This window comes from Pteronotus mesoamericanus, unplaced genomic scaffold (assembly GCF_021234165.1).
Source record: "Pteronotus mesoamericanus isolate MK-2021 breed Mesoamerican mustached bat unplaced genomic scaffold, CSHL_Meso_final scaffold_83, whole genome shotgun sequence".
In the NCBI taxonomy this organism is placed as follows: domain Eukaryota; kingdom Metazoa; phylum Chordata; class Mammalia; order Chiroptera; family Mormoopidae; genus Pteronotus; species Pteronotus mesoamericanus.
In genome coordinates this window covers 1,413,927-1,431,159 of record NW_026555328.1, presented here as the reverse complement: position 1 = coordinate 1,431,159, position 17,233 = coordinate 1,413,927, and the positions used below count along the sequence as shown (strand labels likewise).

Here is a 17,233-nt window from a genome sequence, read left to right as displayed (position 1 = left end):
CAATCACCAGTTGCCCACAGCTGTGGCCTTCTGAGTCCTCTGAAAAATTTCCTCAGAGGAATGTTCAAGCTTAATGCAAAATTTGATTCAGATTCATTGCTTTACTTGCTCAGTCATTTTGAATGCCATGGCCATACAGTACACATGCTCACTCAACGGTGTCTGTTGCCCCCACTGAGTAGTACAGTGAAATCATTGTTCATGCTTGTGCATTCCAGTCCACTCTCCTTGGCTGCCAGGTTATATTGATGTTGTGCAAACTGTTCTCATTATATACTATTTTTTACATGATATACTAATTGTATATATACTATTTTTTTTTTTAGTACATTCAACAATCATTTAGGGAGTGCCTACTATGTGCCATGTACTGTATTAAGAGTTTAGCATGTATTAGAGATTTATTTGGAGCACCTGGGAAGCCTGTATAAATCTTTCTCTTTGAATTTCTGAGGTCATAGAAATGAAAAGACAAAGGTATTCTCTTCAAGTTTGGACTCAGTGCTAAGCCTATTAGGACCACCTGTCTCATTCTGTGAATAGTATTTTTTCATTTCTGTGGAGCATTGAGAGTTTGGTATCAGTCTCAGCCTCTCTCAGTGTTGGCATCTTAACCATATTTATTGAACCTATACTTGCCTATGGGGGTGGGGAGGGAGAGAGGGACATTTTTTTGAGAGTATCAGAAAATATCCCTTAAGAGATAGTACACTTCCAATGTGTAACATACAAATTCATGCATATTTATTTTGAGTAATTTGAGCATTCAGTTTGAGAAAACAATGGTTCAGATGCAATATGACAGCAAATTTCTTTTGAGTTTGGGGAAATAACCTTTGCTTGTCAAAGAGGAAGCCAGATGGAGAGGTAGATGAAAAGCGTGTGCTAATGTGTTGTCAAAAGGAGGAAATGTATGTGGCGGGAGAGACATGTTAGCTCAATTATCTCTTCCTTTCAGGCAGACACATGATCAAAACTCATCTTGATAATTTTGCCCCCACCAAAAAAAAAACAAAACCCATTTTGTCATATGGTTCAATGTTCACTGTTGTGAAAGATAATGGAGCATGGATGTAAGGACCCACAGTGTGGGCGCAGAAGATGACACGCATCTCAGAAAGGGTAGGAAGAAGATGCTGGTCAAAACTGGGGTATGAAACAATTTGGAGATCATGAAGTATGTCTCAGTCTCTGGTTTGCATTTTTCAAGGTTCTATTGAAAATTCTCATAAAATAGCATCATATCCAAATACTGAAGACCATCCTCCATTGGTTTCCTGTCTAAATCTCAAGTCTAATGTCTAATTATTTGCTGCACACATAATGAACTATTGCATACTGCCAGAAAACAACATAAACAGGCATTTCTTCAGGTCTTTTCCCAGCAGAGGTGGTGTAATTTCACTGAGGGAGAGGCAAGGAAATCCCCTGGGGCTATGATCTTAAATCCTGGCTCAAATATCCCTTTCTCTGGGAATCTCTTCATTGAATTCTACATACCCCTTTTCAGGTAGAATTGATATATCCTCTGTATGTTCCAGCAGCCTCTGACATTGGTACCATTATATCATTTATCTTTGTTCTACACTGGTAGATTGTGAGCTGGAAAAGGGCTGGGATCCTGGTTCTTACCTCTGCACACTCAGTGATACCAGCAGTACCTGACATGGTACATTAAGTCCTTTTTAGATGAACGTATAAGTGAATGAGGTTTATTCCTTAATTACAATAACACATTGGTCAGATCCAACAATTCCTGAAGGCACAGTGGGAAGATGGCACGTGGGTTAATAAATTTTTATGTCCTCTCTTCATACAATTATTTTATTAGTTTCCTGGAGAAAGAGGAGAGTGAGGTTTTTATCACACCCCAGAGAACCAATCCAAATGATTAGTGGTACAATTTGTAGAATCTTACAGTTTAACGAAGATGCATTCAAGGCTATGTCTGTAATTAAACTGAAATTAAAGTGTCCCAAGTCTGTGTATCTCACCTGTATATTCACTTTGCTGTGGTCTAGCTACAATTGCAGTCAGAATGAACACGTCAATTAAGCTCTAACCCTAATTGTGGCACACTGCTCAGTCTAGTGCTACTCAGACCTACTCATAGGATTTGCCATCAAGTTCATGTCCCTAGTGTTTTCACTGTCCCATCCATGTCATCACAAAAATCAAAGCAACTGACTATCAGTCTAATAATTTAGCAGACAACATCTTTAGTGTGAAGATGTCTCAGCACTCTGTCAGGAATGGTTCACAATAGTTACAACTCTTCCTATCCAGTTTCTAAGACCATCTGTTGCAGAGAGTCATATAAATAGTATCCAAAAGAGAGGAAGAGAGACAAAGACAATAAATACTGAAGTCAAAGATGAATCTGGAGATTCACAGACTAAGACACACTTCTACTTGCAAACAATGCTTCAGCCTTAGATTATGTGTGAATATCAATATGTCTTAAAGAGGGAAGATTGGCATTTCAGAGGCACAATTGGAGAGCTTCTGGCATAGAAATAGCTGAACTGGGACACAACTAGGGTTCCAAAAGAGAAGGATATCCCTTTCTGTTCTGCAGTGTTTCCCCCTCACTTTCTCAACTTCCATTAAACTGTTCCATCTTTAGGGTCTGTAAATCCTCCTGGTCTCAGGGAGAGTTATTCTGTAGAAGTCTCACATTAGTTTCCATTCAGTAGGTTACTCAGTTTTTCTCCTCACTATAACAAGAAAAACCCTGCTGATCTCAATCATCCAGTAAACTTATCTGCCTGACAAATGTTTTAACTATGAAGATAGTCATCAATGTCATGAGCCAATCCATCTTAACTGTCCAACCCTGAGAGGAAGCCCACAGGATTGTTGTTAAGAGTACTTTTCATCACTGGATAACAGAATCAATTAAAAAATGGACACAGAAAGTAGAAGAAGAACAGCCCTTGCTCTCCCAAACCCACGAGAACCCTCCAGGTAGGCACAGGCTATTATTTTTTTCTATGCTCAGTCTGGGGAAATGTCAATTCATGGGCTCAGTCATGGACCCATTTGGTTTATTTAATATGTTGATAATATGTTGAGTGTAAGGAAGCTATTTGCTATACTTTACCAGTAATTCTGTCTGGTTTATGGGAAGGAAGGTTTTTACTTAACTTGTGAACCGGGAATAACTTAAGTTTTCTAACAAAAGAAGGTCCCATTCTAGGTATGAGGAGGGGAGTTCGTACTATCAATATGGATCCCTTGCCTCTGTGTCTGTTGTGTGCTAAGGGACAGAGGCTTTTGAAAATGATTCTGGGCTCCTCCTTGGTTAGTCTTTGTGAACCTCAAGCTGTGGGATTCTGCTCCACTGTTTAGAAGGGAAATGTTCTTGGAGTGAAGGCCAGTAGAGGTGGATAATTTAGTTTTCCTTTGAATACCATACTTTCATGTTAAGACTTTCCTTTGAATGGTTTTAGGGGAAGCTGAAAATAGCACTTTGGGAATCAATGTCAAATTGATATGATTGCAACATGAAAAGTATATTCCAAATCTTTAGAAGGGAGGGTATTTCCAATTAACCTCTTCTGATAATGAAAACAGGATTAGAGATTCAACTAACCCTTCAAAGCCATTTCTTTGTGCACATGAAATGGTGTGTCAGTGACAAAATATATTCAGACACATTTTTATGTTAAAAGGACAGAGATGTATAGGTAAACATGTTTGATCATTTTTATTTTCACTCATCAGCATAGATTAATGGGAAAGAACTTGGATTAACTCTTGGATTAATAAAACTTGGTACAGTTTTCATTCCATTTTTTTCTCCCCTAATCACTGATTAGATAGTGATCTTGGCCAGTTACTTGGACACTTTGAGCCTCAGCTTTTTACTCATTTCAATAAAGATTTTAATTGCAAGATTATTTTGAAAAATAAACGATCAAAACTTCCCTTTTTGTGAATTTAGAACTTTGAACAGGAAGTTAGAAAATTTTCTCAAGACTGAATTTCTGTTTAAACTTCACAGAGTGTCTGCAATTGAACTTTCAGAAGCACCTTTCCATGGTAACATCCTGCTGGAGAGGCAAGTCTCATTATCACGCCAGACATGGCTGATATTTCTGAAGAGAGAGCTGGAATTCCTGGGCGTAAGTGAGCCTTCTCCAACCTCAGTTAAAACAAGGAGTGGCTCCAGGAAAGAATATTTTGTTGTATCAACAGTTTGTCCACTTGTATTCATAAGGAGTACAAGTAGAGGAAGACTTGGCACCAACTGGGTCTTGTTTGGTAGAAAGAAGCCTTTTTTCCCATGAAGATTAGAATGAAAATGACAAATAGGATCTGCCAACTCTGGCTAGTTGCTGGTGGATTAATGTAATGTCTTGCTGTGAGGGATTTATAATCTTTATTTTCACTAGATGGAAAGGACAAATGTTGGTGTCCACCATGACTACCTAAGTAAAGACACCTGAGAAATATATTGGCTATTCCTGCATTAGGTCATTCCTGTGTCAATTCTTAGCATGGTCAGAGGATACTGGAAAATACCACATTTGGATCCCTTCTTAGGACTGCCTAGGACTGCTTAAGACACCAAAACAATTTCTCATGTTTGGCCTCAATTAGAATGAAATTGATTCAATCTTGGGAAAATATTTTGTTATTTCACAAAATTTATGCCTTTTTTTTTATAGGTAACACACATTCTGATTGCTTCCATATGTTTTTATTTTGGAATACTCGTCTCCTCTGGAGTCCTGATTGCAGGATTTGAGAAAGATCTTTTTTTATCATTTCAAATAGGCTATCCATTCTGGGGAGCAGTACTTGTGAGTATATGTGTATCTATAGTTGTCTCTGAAATAACACTACACGTAGCTTTTCTCTTACCCAGATCAGATCTACCCAATTGTTTATCTCTAGCATTCAGATTATATATAATAATATGTTTGTTATATATTTACATATATTTGCATATAATATGTTTGCAGTTTATAAATCACCATAGGTTAAACATGTTAGCACACTTTTGTCAGATGAGAAACCTGAGATTAATACAAGTTAAATAAATTACTCAAGGTATCTTTAGCCACTAAAAATAGAACCTAAACTTTCAGAAATCAATTTTAGGAAAATGTATCCAACTCTATTCATCAATAAATTTAGTTTAGTAAAGGGAGGGGTGAAGAAACTGTTGAGGTGAGGAGAACAAAGTCAAAGTCATTTGATGAATTTCTCTCATGCCCTATAAACTTTTTCAGGTGCTTTCTCATAGAACCTGTTTTAATTATTATATTGTTTAGAAAACTAGAAAACTAGATGATTGAAGGAGATTACAAAGACATAGCTTTACTGAGGTATAGTTGATATACAATAAGTTACACATTTAATGTGTGTGATTTGATATATTTTGACACACACACACACACATAAAATCATTATCACATTAATGTAATGAACATCACCTCCAAAAGTTTCCTTGTGCCCCTTGGTAATCCCTCCTTCACTATATTCCCTGTCTTCCCATCCTCAAGCAATCACTGATCAGCTTTCTGTCACAATAGATTAGTTTGCATTTTCTAGAGTGTAATACAAATAAAATTATACAGCATGTTCTCTATTGTCTGGCTTCCTTCACTCAGAAGAATTATCTTCAATTAAGTCATGTTATTTTTTTTGTATCTACATGTCATTCACAGGATATATTTCAAGACTTAAAAAAATCACATTGGTTTGGCACTCTGCTAAAGACTTAGGACTAGATCAGGAGTCTTCTTGAACCTTGGTCATATTTTATTTGAAACTTCTCTCTACTGTCTTTTAATTGTAAACATTTAGTTTATTAGTGCCTCTCAACCCATCATGCAATCTGAATCTTTAAAATGGTTTTGAATGTATGCTACTGATTTATATTTGCACTGTGTACACTCTCATAATTACTAAATGTCTACATGATATATCTTAGTCTCTAGAGCTATACATGTCACAAACACATTTCTTGCTCAAAGGAGCTGACAGCTTAACATACAGGGAGCTCATACAAACAGTTACAAGTCAGGGACAGTAGTGTTAAAGCCGAATCATGCCCCAGGCACGGCAGCACTCTCTGCTCCCAAACCACCCATGGCCTGTCAGTGCCAGCATCGCCTGGGAAGCCTGATAGAACTGAAGAATCTCAAGTCCCATTCAGGACCTACTAAAAACAATCTGCATTTTAACAAGACCCTCGTAATTCATGTGTACTATTAATTTTGAGAAGCACTCTACAGAAAATAAGAATAATAAAATAATGAGCTCATGGAAAACCTGAAAGGTTAACTTTATAGGGTATCCACAACTTGACCTTATATTTGGAGGGGGGTGGCTGAAAAGGGCATAGAGAAGAGCAGAGACTCACTATGTTTACCCCTCCTTCTTTTGGGCAGTTTGCTATTTCTGGATTTTTGTCAATTATGTCTGAAAGGAAAAATGCAACATATCTGGTGAGTTGCAATTCTATCATTCATACTTTAGAAGGTAAGAAAAGTCAGATTTTAGGAGTCTTGAGGGAGGCATGTCATCATCTTTTATGTTATGAGATAATGTGATTGTTCTTTAGTCTGTTTTCTGTTGGATATGATCATTAGAATATCAATTGTGTCATTTAAAAACAATAAAATGTAATTACCTTGACACTTGTTTAGAAAATATCCTCACACGAGCCTTATCCTTGTAAGTGTAGGCATATGGTCAAATGATTTATTATCTTTTTAAGAAATTAAAATATATTTAAATTTTTTATTGTTGTTCAATTAGAGTTGTCCCCATTTCCCCCCATTATTCTCCCCTGCCCTACTCACCCCCACCTCCCACATTCAATCCCCCCTTGTCTTTGTCCATGTGTCCTTTGTACATGTTCCTTGATGACTCTTCCCCCTTTTCCCCCTTCCCCCCTCCCCCCTCCTCTCTGGTCAGTGTCAGTTTGTTCTTCATTTCCCTGTCTCTGGTTCTATTTTGCTGACTTTTTTGTTTTGTTGATTAGGTTCCATTTACAGGTGAGATCATACGGTATTTGTTCTTTCCCTCTGGCTTATTTCTCTTAGCATAATCCACTTCCATCCATGCTGTTGCAAAGGGTATGAGTTCAGGAGACTATCTGAGGAGAGACTCTGTGTGCCCATGTGGGTCTTCCTGAATGTGATCCCAGCAAGAAAGTTGTAGATCCTTATTAAACAAATACGTTTTCAAAGTTTCCCTTTTTAATCTATATTTTGTATAAATGTAGAGTTTACTGGATACACCCAATCCTGAAATGGCAATGGGTTAATTGAATGCGCTGGCAGGTACAGGAGCGGGTCTAAGTGTTCTTTATCATCAGGTGCACGGAAGCCTGGGAGCAAACTTGGTCAGCAGCATAGCTGCAGTGACAGGAATCTTTATTCTGGCTGCCAACCTAAAGAACAGCTTGGCTTATCACAACATTTGCCAGAAAGTTCATGGGGATGATTTCTGCTACATGGTTTTTTATTCCACTGTACGTATTTCTTGGGTCCTAATGTAAGTAAGAAAGCCTTCTTTCCTTTTTCCATGAACACAACCGCCCCCCCCCCGCCTTTTTTTGCAACCTCTATCACATAATGTGGTATTCTGTAGGCTCATGCAGAGAGATGCTGATGACCCCTCCCCACCCTGCCCCAGCTCAATTCTGCAAGATTGGAATCCTCTGCCCGAGTAACCATCTCCTGGTTTTCCGTGCATGTGTCACTTTATAGAGACTGACCATGTAGGGGTGGGTGATATAAGGGAAAGCATCCTGGGGACACCTACCTTGTGACTCTACTTGTCTTTTGGTTGTTGTTCAACAGGGAATTGTGGCAATGATAATGTTTCTCACCATTCTGGCATTTGGTGTTGCTGTGTTGCACGTAGTCTACAGAGTTGGAGACTTTTTCAAAGAAGAAAAGGTAAGCAGAGGCCTGATACTAAATCCTGAATGACAGGCTAAAGCATTTGAGTTGACTTGCTTGAACACATGGCCTAGATTTCCTGGAATATTTCTTCCATAAAAATATTTCTCCAAGATTCAGTGTTTTGGTGTCCAAATATCGTGTTTTAAAGCACATTTCCCACTCATAAGTAGCACAAATATCAGTATATCTCTGTGATCGAGGAATAGGACAATAGAACCTTCATCCTTTTAGAAAATGCAAATGCTTTGAAATGGGTTGGACATGAGATGAATGAGCAGGTAGCGTGTGATGGAGCCACACAGGTACCTGGGCTTATTTTCTATCCCAGAACAGCTTTCACCTTCTTGGCTTTCACCTTCGCACTTGCTCTGAAGCCCCAGGTTTTTTTCCTTTTGGATTCACAGCTGCCATCTACATTTCCACTTGCCTTAACCATCCATTGCACCTTTAATATATAAATAAGAATTGCCTATCCTTGATGCACATACACTTACTCAGATCCTCTAGATGAAACACATGCTATCTGTCCACTTGCCTGAAGCATTCAAGTGTGGGTACCTTTTTTGATCACTTTCCTTCAAAGACAAACAAGACTTCAGATATGCCAAAGTTCAGACACGCTCACCAACTTGTCATTGACCGCCATAATTCATTTGGGCTCCAGGCCAGCAGATCTGGCCTGGTTTGTTGTAGGTGGAGGGAATAATTAGAGTGTAATGGGAGAGAATGTGAGATTCAGAGACAAAAGGAGATGATCTATGTCTCTTGAACAAGTCTTGAACTAGTGGTGGAAAATCCTTGGTGATTGATATTGAATAATTTCTCCGACACCAGGTTCCAGAAGAACGTCTTTATGAAGAATTAAATGTAGATTTACCGATTTACAGTGATTTGGAAGAGAGAGAGGAGACATCTCCCACCGATTCATAAGAATCACGTTCAGAACATTCTCAGTTGTAACAAAGGATATGGAAAGCCAAGACCTTTGTTGAAGAGGCTACTGGCAAAATTTCAGTTCTCTCTATGATCTGCCAATTTTACATTGTGATTTATTCTCTAGATGGTAATATTCTGTTTCTGTTGTTTCTGTACATCTAAGTACTCTTCTGCTCAATTTGTAGATATATGATAGACTCTCATTTTTCATGTTTTCTATTGCTATTTTACACCCATCTCTCCTGGGAAATCAGCATGCAATTAGCATTTACTCTGTGCCCATACTGTGCAAATAGGACAAAAAAGAGGAAGGCTGGTTGCGAGTTGAGTTAAACTTTAACAGTTTGACATTTTGTTTTCAACCCTTTTGAGCATTCCCAAAAGCGATGGGCATGATACATGTGTCCCAGTAGATTGTAAGCACCATTCATCAAACATATGCTGAGAACTAATTAAGTGTTTGAAGTTTTTCACACCTGTTTCTTTCACATTGTGTATCCCAGCATTTCACGCATGTGAGTGCTTAGTCTATTTATGGAGTGGATGGGTATAGATTCAGGAAGGATATCCTACCACGCCAGGCCAGAGACAGAGTAGACATGAAGAAAGAAATGATTCTGAAGTGAATTTGGAGGTGTTAAGGAGACCAAATTGGCAGATTTAAGAATAGAGGCAGGAAGATAGCCAGAGAGAGATTTGAATAGAGATTCTGCAAGCAAGTGTGAAATATTTTGGTGGATTCATACCAGGGTAGCAACGAATGCTTCCTGCTTATATTTGATCCTATTCTATGGAGAAAACAACATAGTATGTTAGAAGAGTTATTAATCTTATAAAATGTAGGGAGTTTATATTGGAATCCTAGGCCTATTGCTTATTAGTTGAGTGAGTTGTGGCAAATAATTTAGCCATTTATTTAACACGGGTTTCCTCATCTGCAAAATTAAATATTAGGAATAATTTACCTGCCAACACTAAAAGTCTTTTGTGGAGATACACACGTGCATATATGTGCTATCAGTTAAATGTGCCCTGTAAGAGATTATATAAATTAATTTATATATACACATAAGCAATCTCCAAATTGTAGTAATCTCCAATTATATAAAATTTAAGCCCATTTTATCTTAACTTCAAAAGCCTTACTCTCTGATCCCACCTCGATTTTTTTTCTTTAATATGCTTTGTGCTTGACCACCTCATATCAGCACCCTGGCTTGCAATGCTCTGCCCTCTCTTCTGTGGCTGCTTGAATTTCTTCTTTCTTTAATGTCTGTCTTAAACACCACCTCATTCTTTAAGACATTCTGGCCAACATCGCTCCTCTCTCCAGATGACTACTCTTTCAAGCCGGATATTTACACACACATCATGCACACCATATATAACTTTCTCGATGCAAGTATTCTACACTCCATCAATGATAATACATTTTCCCTCAAAGACTCAAAGTCTCATAGAGATCTGTACGTTGCCTGAATCATTGGCACATTCACTGACACAATATTCAATAATATTTGCAGATTGATGAGTGGGAAGTAAGGAGTTTAAAAAAGTTACTCAGTACCTGGTGAAATAAAAACCACAATAAGAAAGAACATTTAAGGAGGAGTTTGAAATGAAAGTGGAATAAATGAATGAAAACCTTAGCTAAAATGAAGTCAGTGGGTATGGGGATAAATGGTCATATCTAAAACACAGAAAGACTAATTGTTTTCCCTATTAACAAGTTGAATAAAAGGATAAATTTAGGCAAGCAATTGGTTAGGTAACACATTAAGTATTTGAGTCAAAGATCAAAGGAGAACACCTGGGACCATTGAAAGAAATGATAGGGAGTCGGAAATATGAATTAATGGAGAGGAGTATAGCCAGACCTAAATGAAGCTTGGTTTCAGATGGTCATTTTTAAGAGACCAAAAGCAATGCAACTGGAGAGAGGGTCTGGCAGCGTTTATGACAGCACGATAGTAAAGTTGAAATGTGATGATGGAGATTCATGTTGTTATAGGAGAGCTCATTATTCAGGGAAGCAGATTAACACTCTACGAGAATTATTTCGAGATAAAAGAGAAGCCAAGTTAAACTTCACGTGCCTATAACCAGAGGGAAAGTGAGAGGAAAAATAATCTAGGGTGGAAGATAGAAGTATTATTCAGAAAAGTGCATTGTGAAACAGTAGACAGCAGGTGCCCGAAATGGAGAGAGATTAGATAAGGAAGAGAAAAGGCAGCCATCACAGGCAGCACCCGCTGACTTGGGCAGGTCTACAGTGATAAATCAGCTCTAGGTAAAGCATGGAGATGGGGCAGAGAAAATACCAGTGGTGGGTAAGCACAAAGGGGCAGAGAAATTTGAAACAGTATGGTGGATGAGGAAATGAATATTTACAGAGACGTTTAGAGAGAGAGAAAGAGAGAGAGAGAGAATGGGGCTATATGTGGTGTGAGAAATAAGAGTAGAGTGTGAATACAAAGTAGTAAAAAAAAGATAAGCAAAATAATTTTGTTGTTGTTGATGTTTTTATTATTAAGAGAAGGAAAAGGAATTTAAATCTTTAGCCTAATGAGAAGCATCCTGCAGAGGCACTGAAAAATCATTTTAGGGTATTATTCACAATCCATTAATAAAATAATTAATTACAGTTTATGTATTTAGGATACCAAAATTAAAGAGAGGCAATTAAATGTTAATTTCCCAGACTATGAAAGTGATCACATAGCCAGATAAGCAGTGAAGTGACTTGGTGTGCCTATCTAACCCTAGGACCTCAGGATTTTATTTTCATTTTTCTGAGATAAAGTTTTGTTTCTTAAAATTTCACAGCAGAATGCAAATATACCCTTTCACTGTGTAGCTTGCTATGCCGCGGCTCCATTCTTGATCACCCATAGGTATTTATCATATCACACCCATGTCATATGTATTCATACCCGAACAATAAGCCTGGTCTACCAGGAACTCTTAAAACAGATCCACTCTATTATTACAATTGTATAACATTTTATACCACTCTTTCTCCCACTCAACTCATTTTTTAACCACATTGTTGACTATGTTTTCTATGTACACAATACAATTTTTGTCTCAAGACCATTCTGATAGTTGTCCTGCCCCCGCCTGTCTTTTATCACATGTCCAACCTCAGGTGTCCACTGAGCAAATAACTGCCTTGTTCTCTACCCATTCATTGGTCCCAGTTTTCTTTTGGAAAATTTCAACTTAAAGACAATCTTCTCCATGGAAATTGCCTAATGCACACCTGTTCATCCGGCCTTGATTTCTTGCTTCCTGGTGGCCTTACCCCGCAAGCAGTGCATTATCATTTATTATTAGTGTATTGTGATCTCCTTGACGTCTCAATTACTAGTATTTATGCGATGAATTGTAACCATTTAACTGGATTTCTCGCCTTCTCTGTGTATATATAAGGGTGAGGGGTTAATCAAGAATACTAGAAGTGGAGCATCAATTCAATGATGCTGAGGACCATGAACAGTTTCTAGAGTCCTTTTTTTTTTTTTTTAAATCAATCCTTTATCAAATGGGACAATCTATTAATAACCCCGCAGACAGAAAACAGTTGTAAGAACAATCGTCAGCCATCTCTTGTCAACAAATGGTGGGGTGAAGTTGACAGGATACTGCACTGTGAGTCCCATTTTACAAGTTGGTCCTAATTTATTTGTGAACTTCGGACAGTCTGTTCCCTTTGTGAACCTCAGGCTTTCCATCTGAAAATGAGCGGTTTGAAACAAAAGATTCCCACCCAATTTTTTTGTTTCCCTGTCCTGAGCTTATGAGAATCACTATGATGAAGTTTGTGGTTGAGGTGGCAATAGCAATCAGAGCTCTTTGTTGTACTGTTTAGCAAGACATCTGAGATGATAACGTTTGTTCTGAACTTTCCTGACAAAAGCCAATTAAAGGATTCTTTTTGATAATTATCTTAGAAGTAAAATTTCCCAAATTGTTCCTATTGTATAAAGTATAGCTCTACCTACAAAATAGGGTACTATATCTATAATTTCATCTTGAGTTAGAGTGTTGACGTATATTTACATGTACAAGAGTGTGAGAGTCTTTGGGAGCTGCCACCTGTGTTTCCTGAGTATTTCCCTCCACTGGACAAACACTGCTCCCTCCACAAAGAGTCGGGCTCATAAACAGCTTCTGTCTGCGAACTGCATAGGGCTTTATTGAACAACACTGAGGAGAAGGGATGGTGTAGAATGTAGGCTTTGGAATATAATATATCCACAAGCCAATTGTAGTAGCTATATTACATTCCAGCTCTATGATCTTCGATAACATTTTAAATTGTATTTTCCTTATCTTTTAAATGAATATATTTAATATAACTACTTCAACTACATGAATATGTTCAAAGATCATGTAGCCAAGTGCCTAGATGGTGTATGGAACATATTTTTGCATTCATAGTCAATGCAATAAACATTGATACATAGTCCTACACCTGAAATTAGGAAAGAGGCATCATTCCAACTTCTCAAAAATGTATTACAAAATTCACCTATGCCTTGTTATTTCTGGTTGGAGAAAGTTGGTGTGGGACCCTGGAAGAGATCAGGAAAGGGCATTCTTAGTCGTTTTCATATAGAATATTACCAGATACATGAAAATGCAAGAAATATATATTGCAAGGTGATACTGTCTTAGTTCTAAAAAGGCAGAGAAGGAGAGGGAGACCGGCTGTAAGAAAATGCTATCAGGTGAACCTGGAGAAACCTCTAAAAGCCTACCTTCTCTTCGGCAATGAGAAATATTATAACACACAGAACCAGCCAATTAGGAAAACGCACGAATAAAAGTCTCTCTGTGCGGGTTATGGCATTCAGCATCACATACCAGGGGCCCAGGAGACGTCCCTAGGACCTTCGCAGAGGATCAAGGGCAGACTGGCCTCGTCCATGCGGGCTGCGCACTCAGTGGGAGTTTGTCCGTGTCCACGCAACCCGGAGAGCACAGACGTGGGTAGACAGCCGCCCACGGAGGAGCGAGAACTTGTAGAAGTCCAGCCCTCCCAAAGAGAGATTCTAGCACTCAGTTTAAGCAATATAAATAAATACATAAAACAGTAATTTAAAAAATTTAAAAACCCACCCCAAACCAGTTTAGGACGCATTGGAGAGGGTAAGAGGAACTTTGCTGGTGATGCCCCCTCCTCGAGGAGGCAGAAGTGGGGCTGCAGAAGAAGGGGCCCCTTCCTAGGGAAGGGGAGAGACGCGAGGGAGTCCCGGCTCCCACAGCTGCGAGGGACACTGCGGGACAAGCCCGTTTCTCTCCCGCTGCACCCTGAGTGTTAAGGCAGGACCTATCTCCCTGACACCGGGAGGGCGGAGATCAAGAAAGATAATATCAGAGGGTGTTAAAGGAACACTTCCTGCAGATTCGTTTTAGGACTCCGGCATGAAGCCCACCCACAGCATGCTGGGAGAACTTCACCGGAGGCTCCCCACAGGGCCCGCGGGCACCCCCAATGCAAGCGCTAAACCCGTACCTTCCCCACCCTGCGGCCGGCTCCGTGGCTCGAGGAACAACAGCCCCCTCCCCCACCCCCCAAAAGAGCAGGCTAGGCTCTGTGGACAGGGAAGAAGTCGCAAGCTTGAGTTGTATGTAGCGCCACCTTACGAAAAAAAGAAAACGAAAGAGGTTTCCAGCAACCGGCCTGACGAGTAGTAAGAACTATAGAAGACAGACAAGCTAAGAACTTTGCCACAAGAAGGAATAAAAAAATTTTACGCAGGCGTAGCTATACAGTGTTGGAGGAAAAAAAAATCAGTTATAAGCAGAACCAACAAAAAATATCTCCCACTAGAAGATGACAAGTAGAGATTTTAGGAGGTGTCTGCTGATTCAAATGTGAAAATTGCAACACAAAATCCAAGGAACATAAAGAATCAAGAAAACATGCTATTTTGCTAAGTGAAATAAGCCAGGTGGCGAAAGACAAATATCATATGATCTCACCTATAAGCGGAACTAAATCAACAAAACAAACAAGCGAGCAAAATAGAACCAGAGACAAGGAAATAAAGAACAAACTGACAGTAACCAGAGGGAAGGAGGAAGGGAGCAGGGGGATAAAGGGGAAAAGAAGGGGAAGGGGAGAGCAAAGAAAAATGTATGAAGGACCCATGGACATGGACAACAGGGGAAGGGTTGAATGTGGGAGGTGGGGGTGCGTAGGGCAGGGGAGAGGAATGGGGGGAAAATGGGGACAGCTGTAATTGAACAACAATTTAAAAAAATACACAGAAAGCAAGGGAAAAAAGCATGCTGTCACCAAGAGCTAACAATGATCTTCCAATAACTGAATTCAAAGACATAGAATTTTATGATTTAGTTGATAAAGAATTCAAAAACAGCCATTTTGAGGAAACTCAAAGAGCTACCAAAAGATCATTCAATAAAATCCAGAAAACAATTCATGAACAAAATGAGATATTTAACAGAGATCGAAATCATAGAAAACATCCAAAGAGCAGGTGAAGCTCCAATCAAAGGAAACCGGGCAACTGAAATATAAAATGTCCATCTGGCTGCTCCTGAGATATTTCCTTTTATAATAAACAGGTAATCAAGTAAGTACATGTTTTTCCTGTGTTGTGTGAGCTGAAAAATAATTGAACCCAAAGGTGGGGACTTGGGAACCTCCAATCTATAGCTCCCCATGGGTCAGAAGCACCTGGACTTGGAATTGATGTCCAAAGAATGGGGATGGGACATGGGAAAGGGTTGAGGGGGGGAGTCTTGTAGGATTGAGCCCTTAACTCATGGGATTTGATGGTATTTCCAAGCAGATAGTGTCAGAATTAATTATGTGGTATGGTTAAAAAATACACCTCATAGTACTCAAAGAAAAGTTTTATTTTGAAGACAATTACCTAGTTTCCAAGAGTTCTTTGTAGGGGGCTTGTCTGCATGCACTAATGAGTAAAGTATGTCTGATCAGGCACTGTACTTTTTTACAGACCTACTGTAAAGGAGTCTGAACACCACAATAAATCAGTGAATGCCTGTGGTCAACAAAAGGGTACAAGAGAAAGTTGTCTCCTTTACATCACTGTTATCCACTAAATGAATCACCATTCTGCCTAGTGTTATGGGAAATATCTGTTCAATGGCAATTTACAGCCCTGTGCTTTTCCTGAAGCCAATATCTGGCAAATCAAGAGATCCACCGCACCATTGAGCCCATATATTTAATGCCAATAAAAGAATACCATTTTAAAATATTCAGTACATAAAAATCTACATTTCAGGGAACTCAAACTCTAACTTTCTTGGGTTGGAGTTCCTTGGTTGGTCTTCATATATTATCATAAAGACTGCATTTCTGATAAGTATTTCCCCTTTTTCCCCTAAGAAGACAATAGTTCAGGATTAAAAATTGCTCCTTTTAAGGGAGGGGAGGAAAAGCAGACTCTAGAAGAAACTAAATCTATTAGTTTTTCAGACTTCACTCAGGTTCAACTTATATGATGAGGTCTGTCCAGAAAGTATCCAGTCCTGTACTATGAAAAATAGAGACGTTTATTGACGAAGACACAAGATACAAGAAACATTGTACCCAGGACAATGATGCCTCAGTTCCCTTCAAAGGAGGCACCTTGGGACCTCACACAGTTCTTCCAACTGCAGCATGATATTCCTTCTGCTCTGGTAACAGAAGCTGCAGAATAAATTTTGCCATGACACGTTCCATGCCAAGATCCTGCATTAAAATCTCAGACACAGTAGCGTATACAGTCCCCAGAACCTTCTAGTTCTCACACTGTCAGTCGCTGATCTTTGTTGATTGCAGCCTGTACACGTTCAACATCTCAGGTGTTCTGCTTGTTGTAGACATTCTAGAACATGGATCACTTGCAACAGATTCTTAATCATCTTTGAAGCATTTGTGCCACATTTTTATTTGCACTGCATTCATTGCATCTTCCCCAAAAACCTTCTGAATCATCTGAATAGTTTCTGCAGAGGAGTGTTCAAGCTTAACACAAAATTTGCTGAAGATTTGTTCTCTACTCGCTCAGTAATTTTGAATGAGATGGCCACACAATACACATGCTCACTCAATGGTGTTTGCTGCTCCAACTGACTAGTACAGTGAAGTCATCATTGTTCACACATGTGCATTCCAGTCCACTCTCCTTGTCTGCCAGGTTACATCAATGGCACACAAACCACTCTTGCTATGTTAACAACGGTTGTACTTTTCCTGGACAGACCTCGTATAGTCTTTCAAATTGACATTTCAGGATTCTTCAGATATATTCCCATAAGTGGGATTACTGGGTCAAAAATGTAGTTCCATTTTTAATTTTTTGAGGAAACTCCATAGTGTT

At 39.0% G+C, this 17,233-nt stretch overlaps 1 protein-coding gene across 1 annotated transcript; it reads left to right on the top strand.

Annotated features, from left to right (window-relative positions):
- Window positions 1-2,905: 2,905 nt before the first annotated feature.
- On the top strand, window positions 2,906-8,858 carry MS4A2 (membrane spanning 4-domains A2). Its single transcript, XM_054563639.1, has 7 exons — window positions 2,906-2,967; window positions 4,007-4,127; window positions 4,674-4,808; window positions 6,405-6,461; window positions 7,337-7,492; window positions 7,824-7,922; window positions 8,763-8,858. Exons 1-7 carry the CDS (start codon window positions 2,906-2,908, stop codon window positions 8,856-8,858), a joined length of 726 nt encoding a protein of 241 aa, XP_054419614.1.
- The last annotated feature ends 8,375 nt before the right edge of the window (window positions 8,859-17,233 follow it).

What these genes read in the sequence shown, in the direction of transcription:
- MS4A2 (XM_054563639.1), top strand. Translation starts at nt 2,906, where the DNA reads ATGGACACAGAAAGTAGAAGAAGAACAGCCCTTGCTCTCCCAAACCCA. An exon ending in AACCCACGAGAACCCTCCAG is followed by an intron (nt 2,968 to 4,006) that starts GTAGGCACAGGC and finishes TAAACTTCACAG; the next exon opens with AGTGTCTGCAATTGAACTTT. An exon ending in GGAAAAATGCAACATATCTG is followed by an intron (nt 6,462 to 7,336) that starts GTGAGTTGCAAT and finishes CTTTATCATCAG; the next exon opens with GTGCACGGAAGCCTGGGAGC.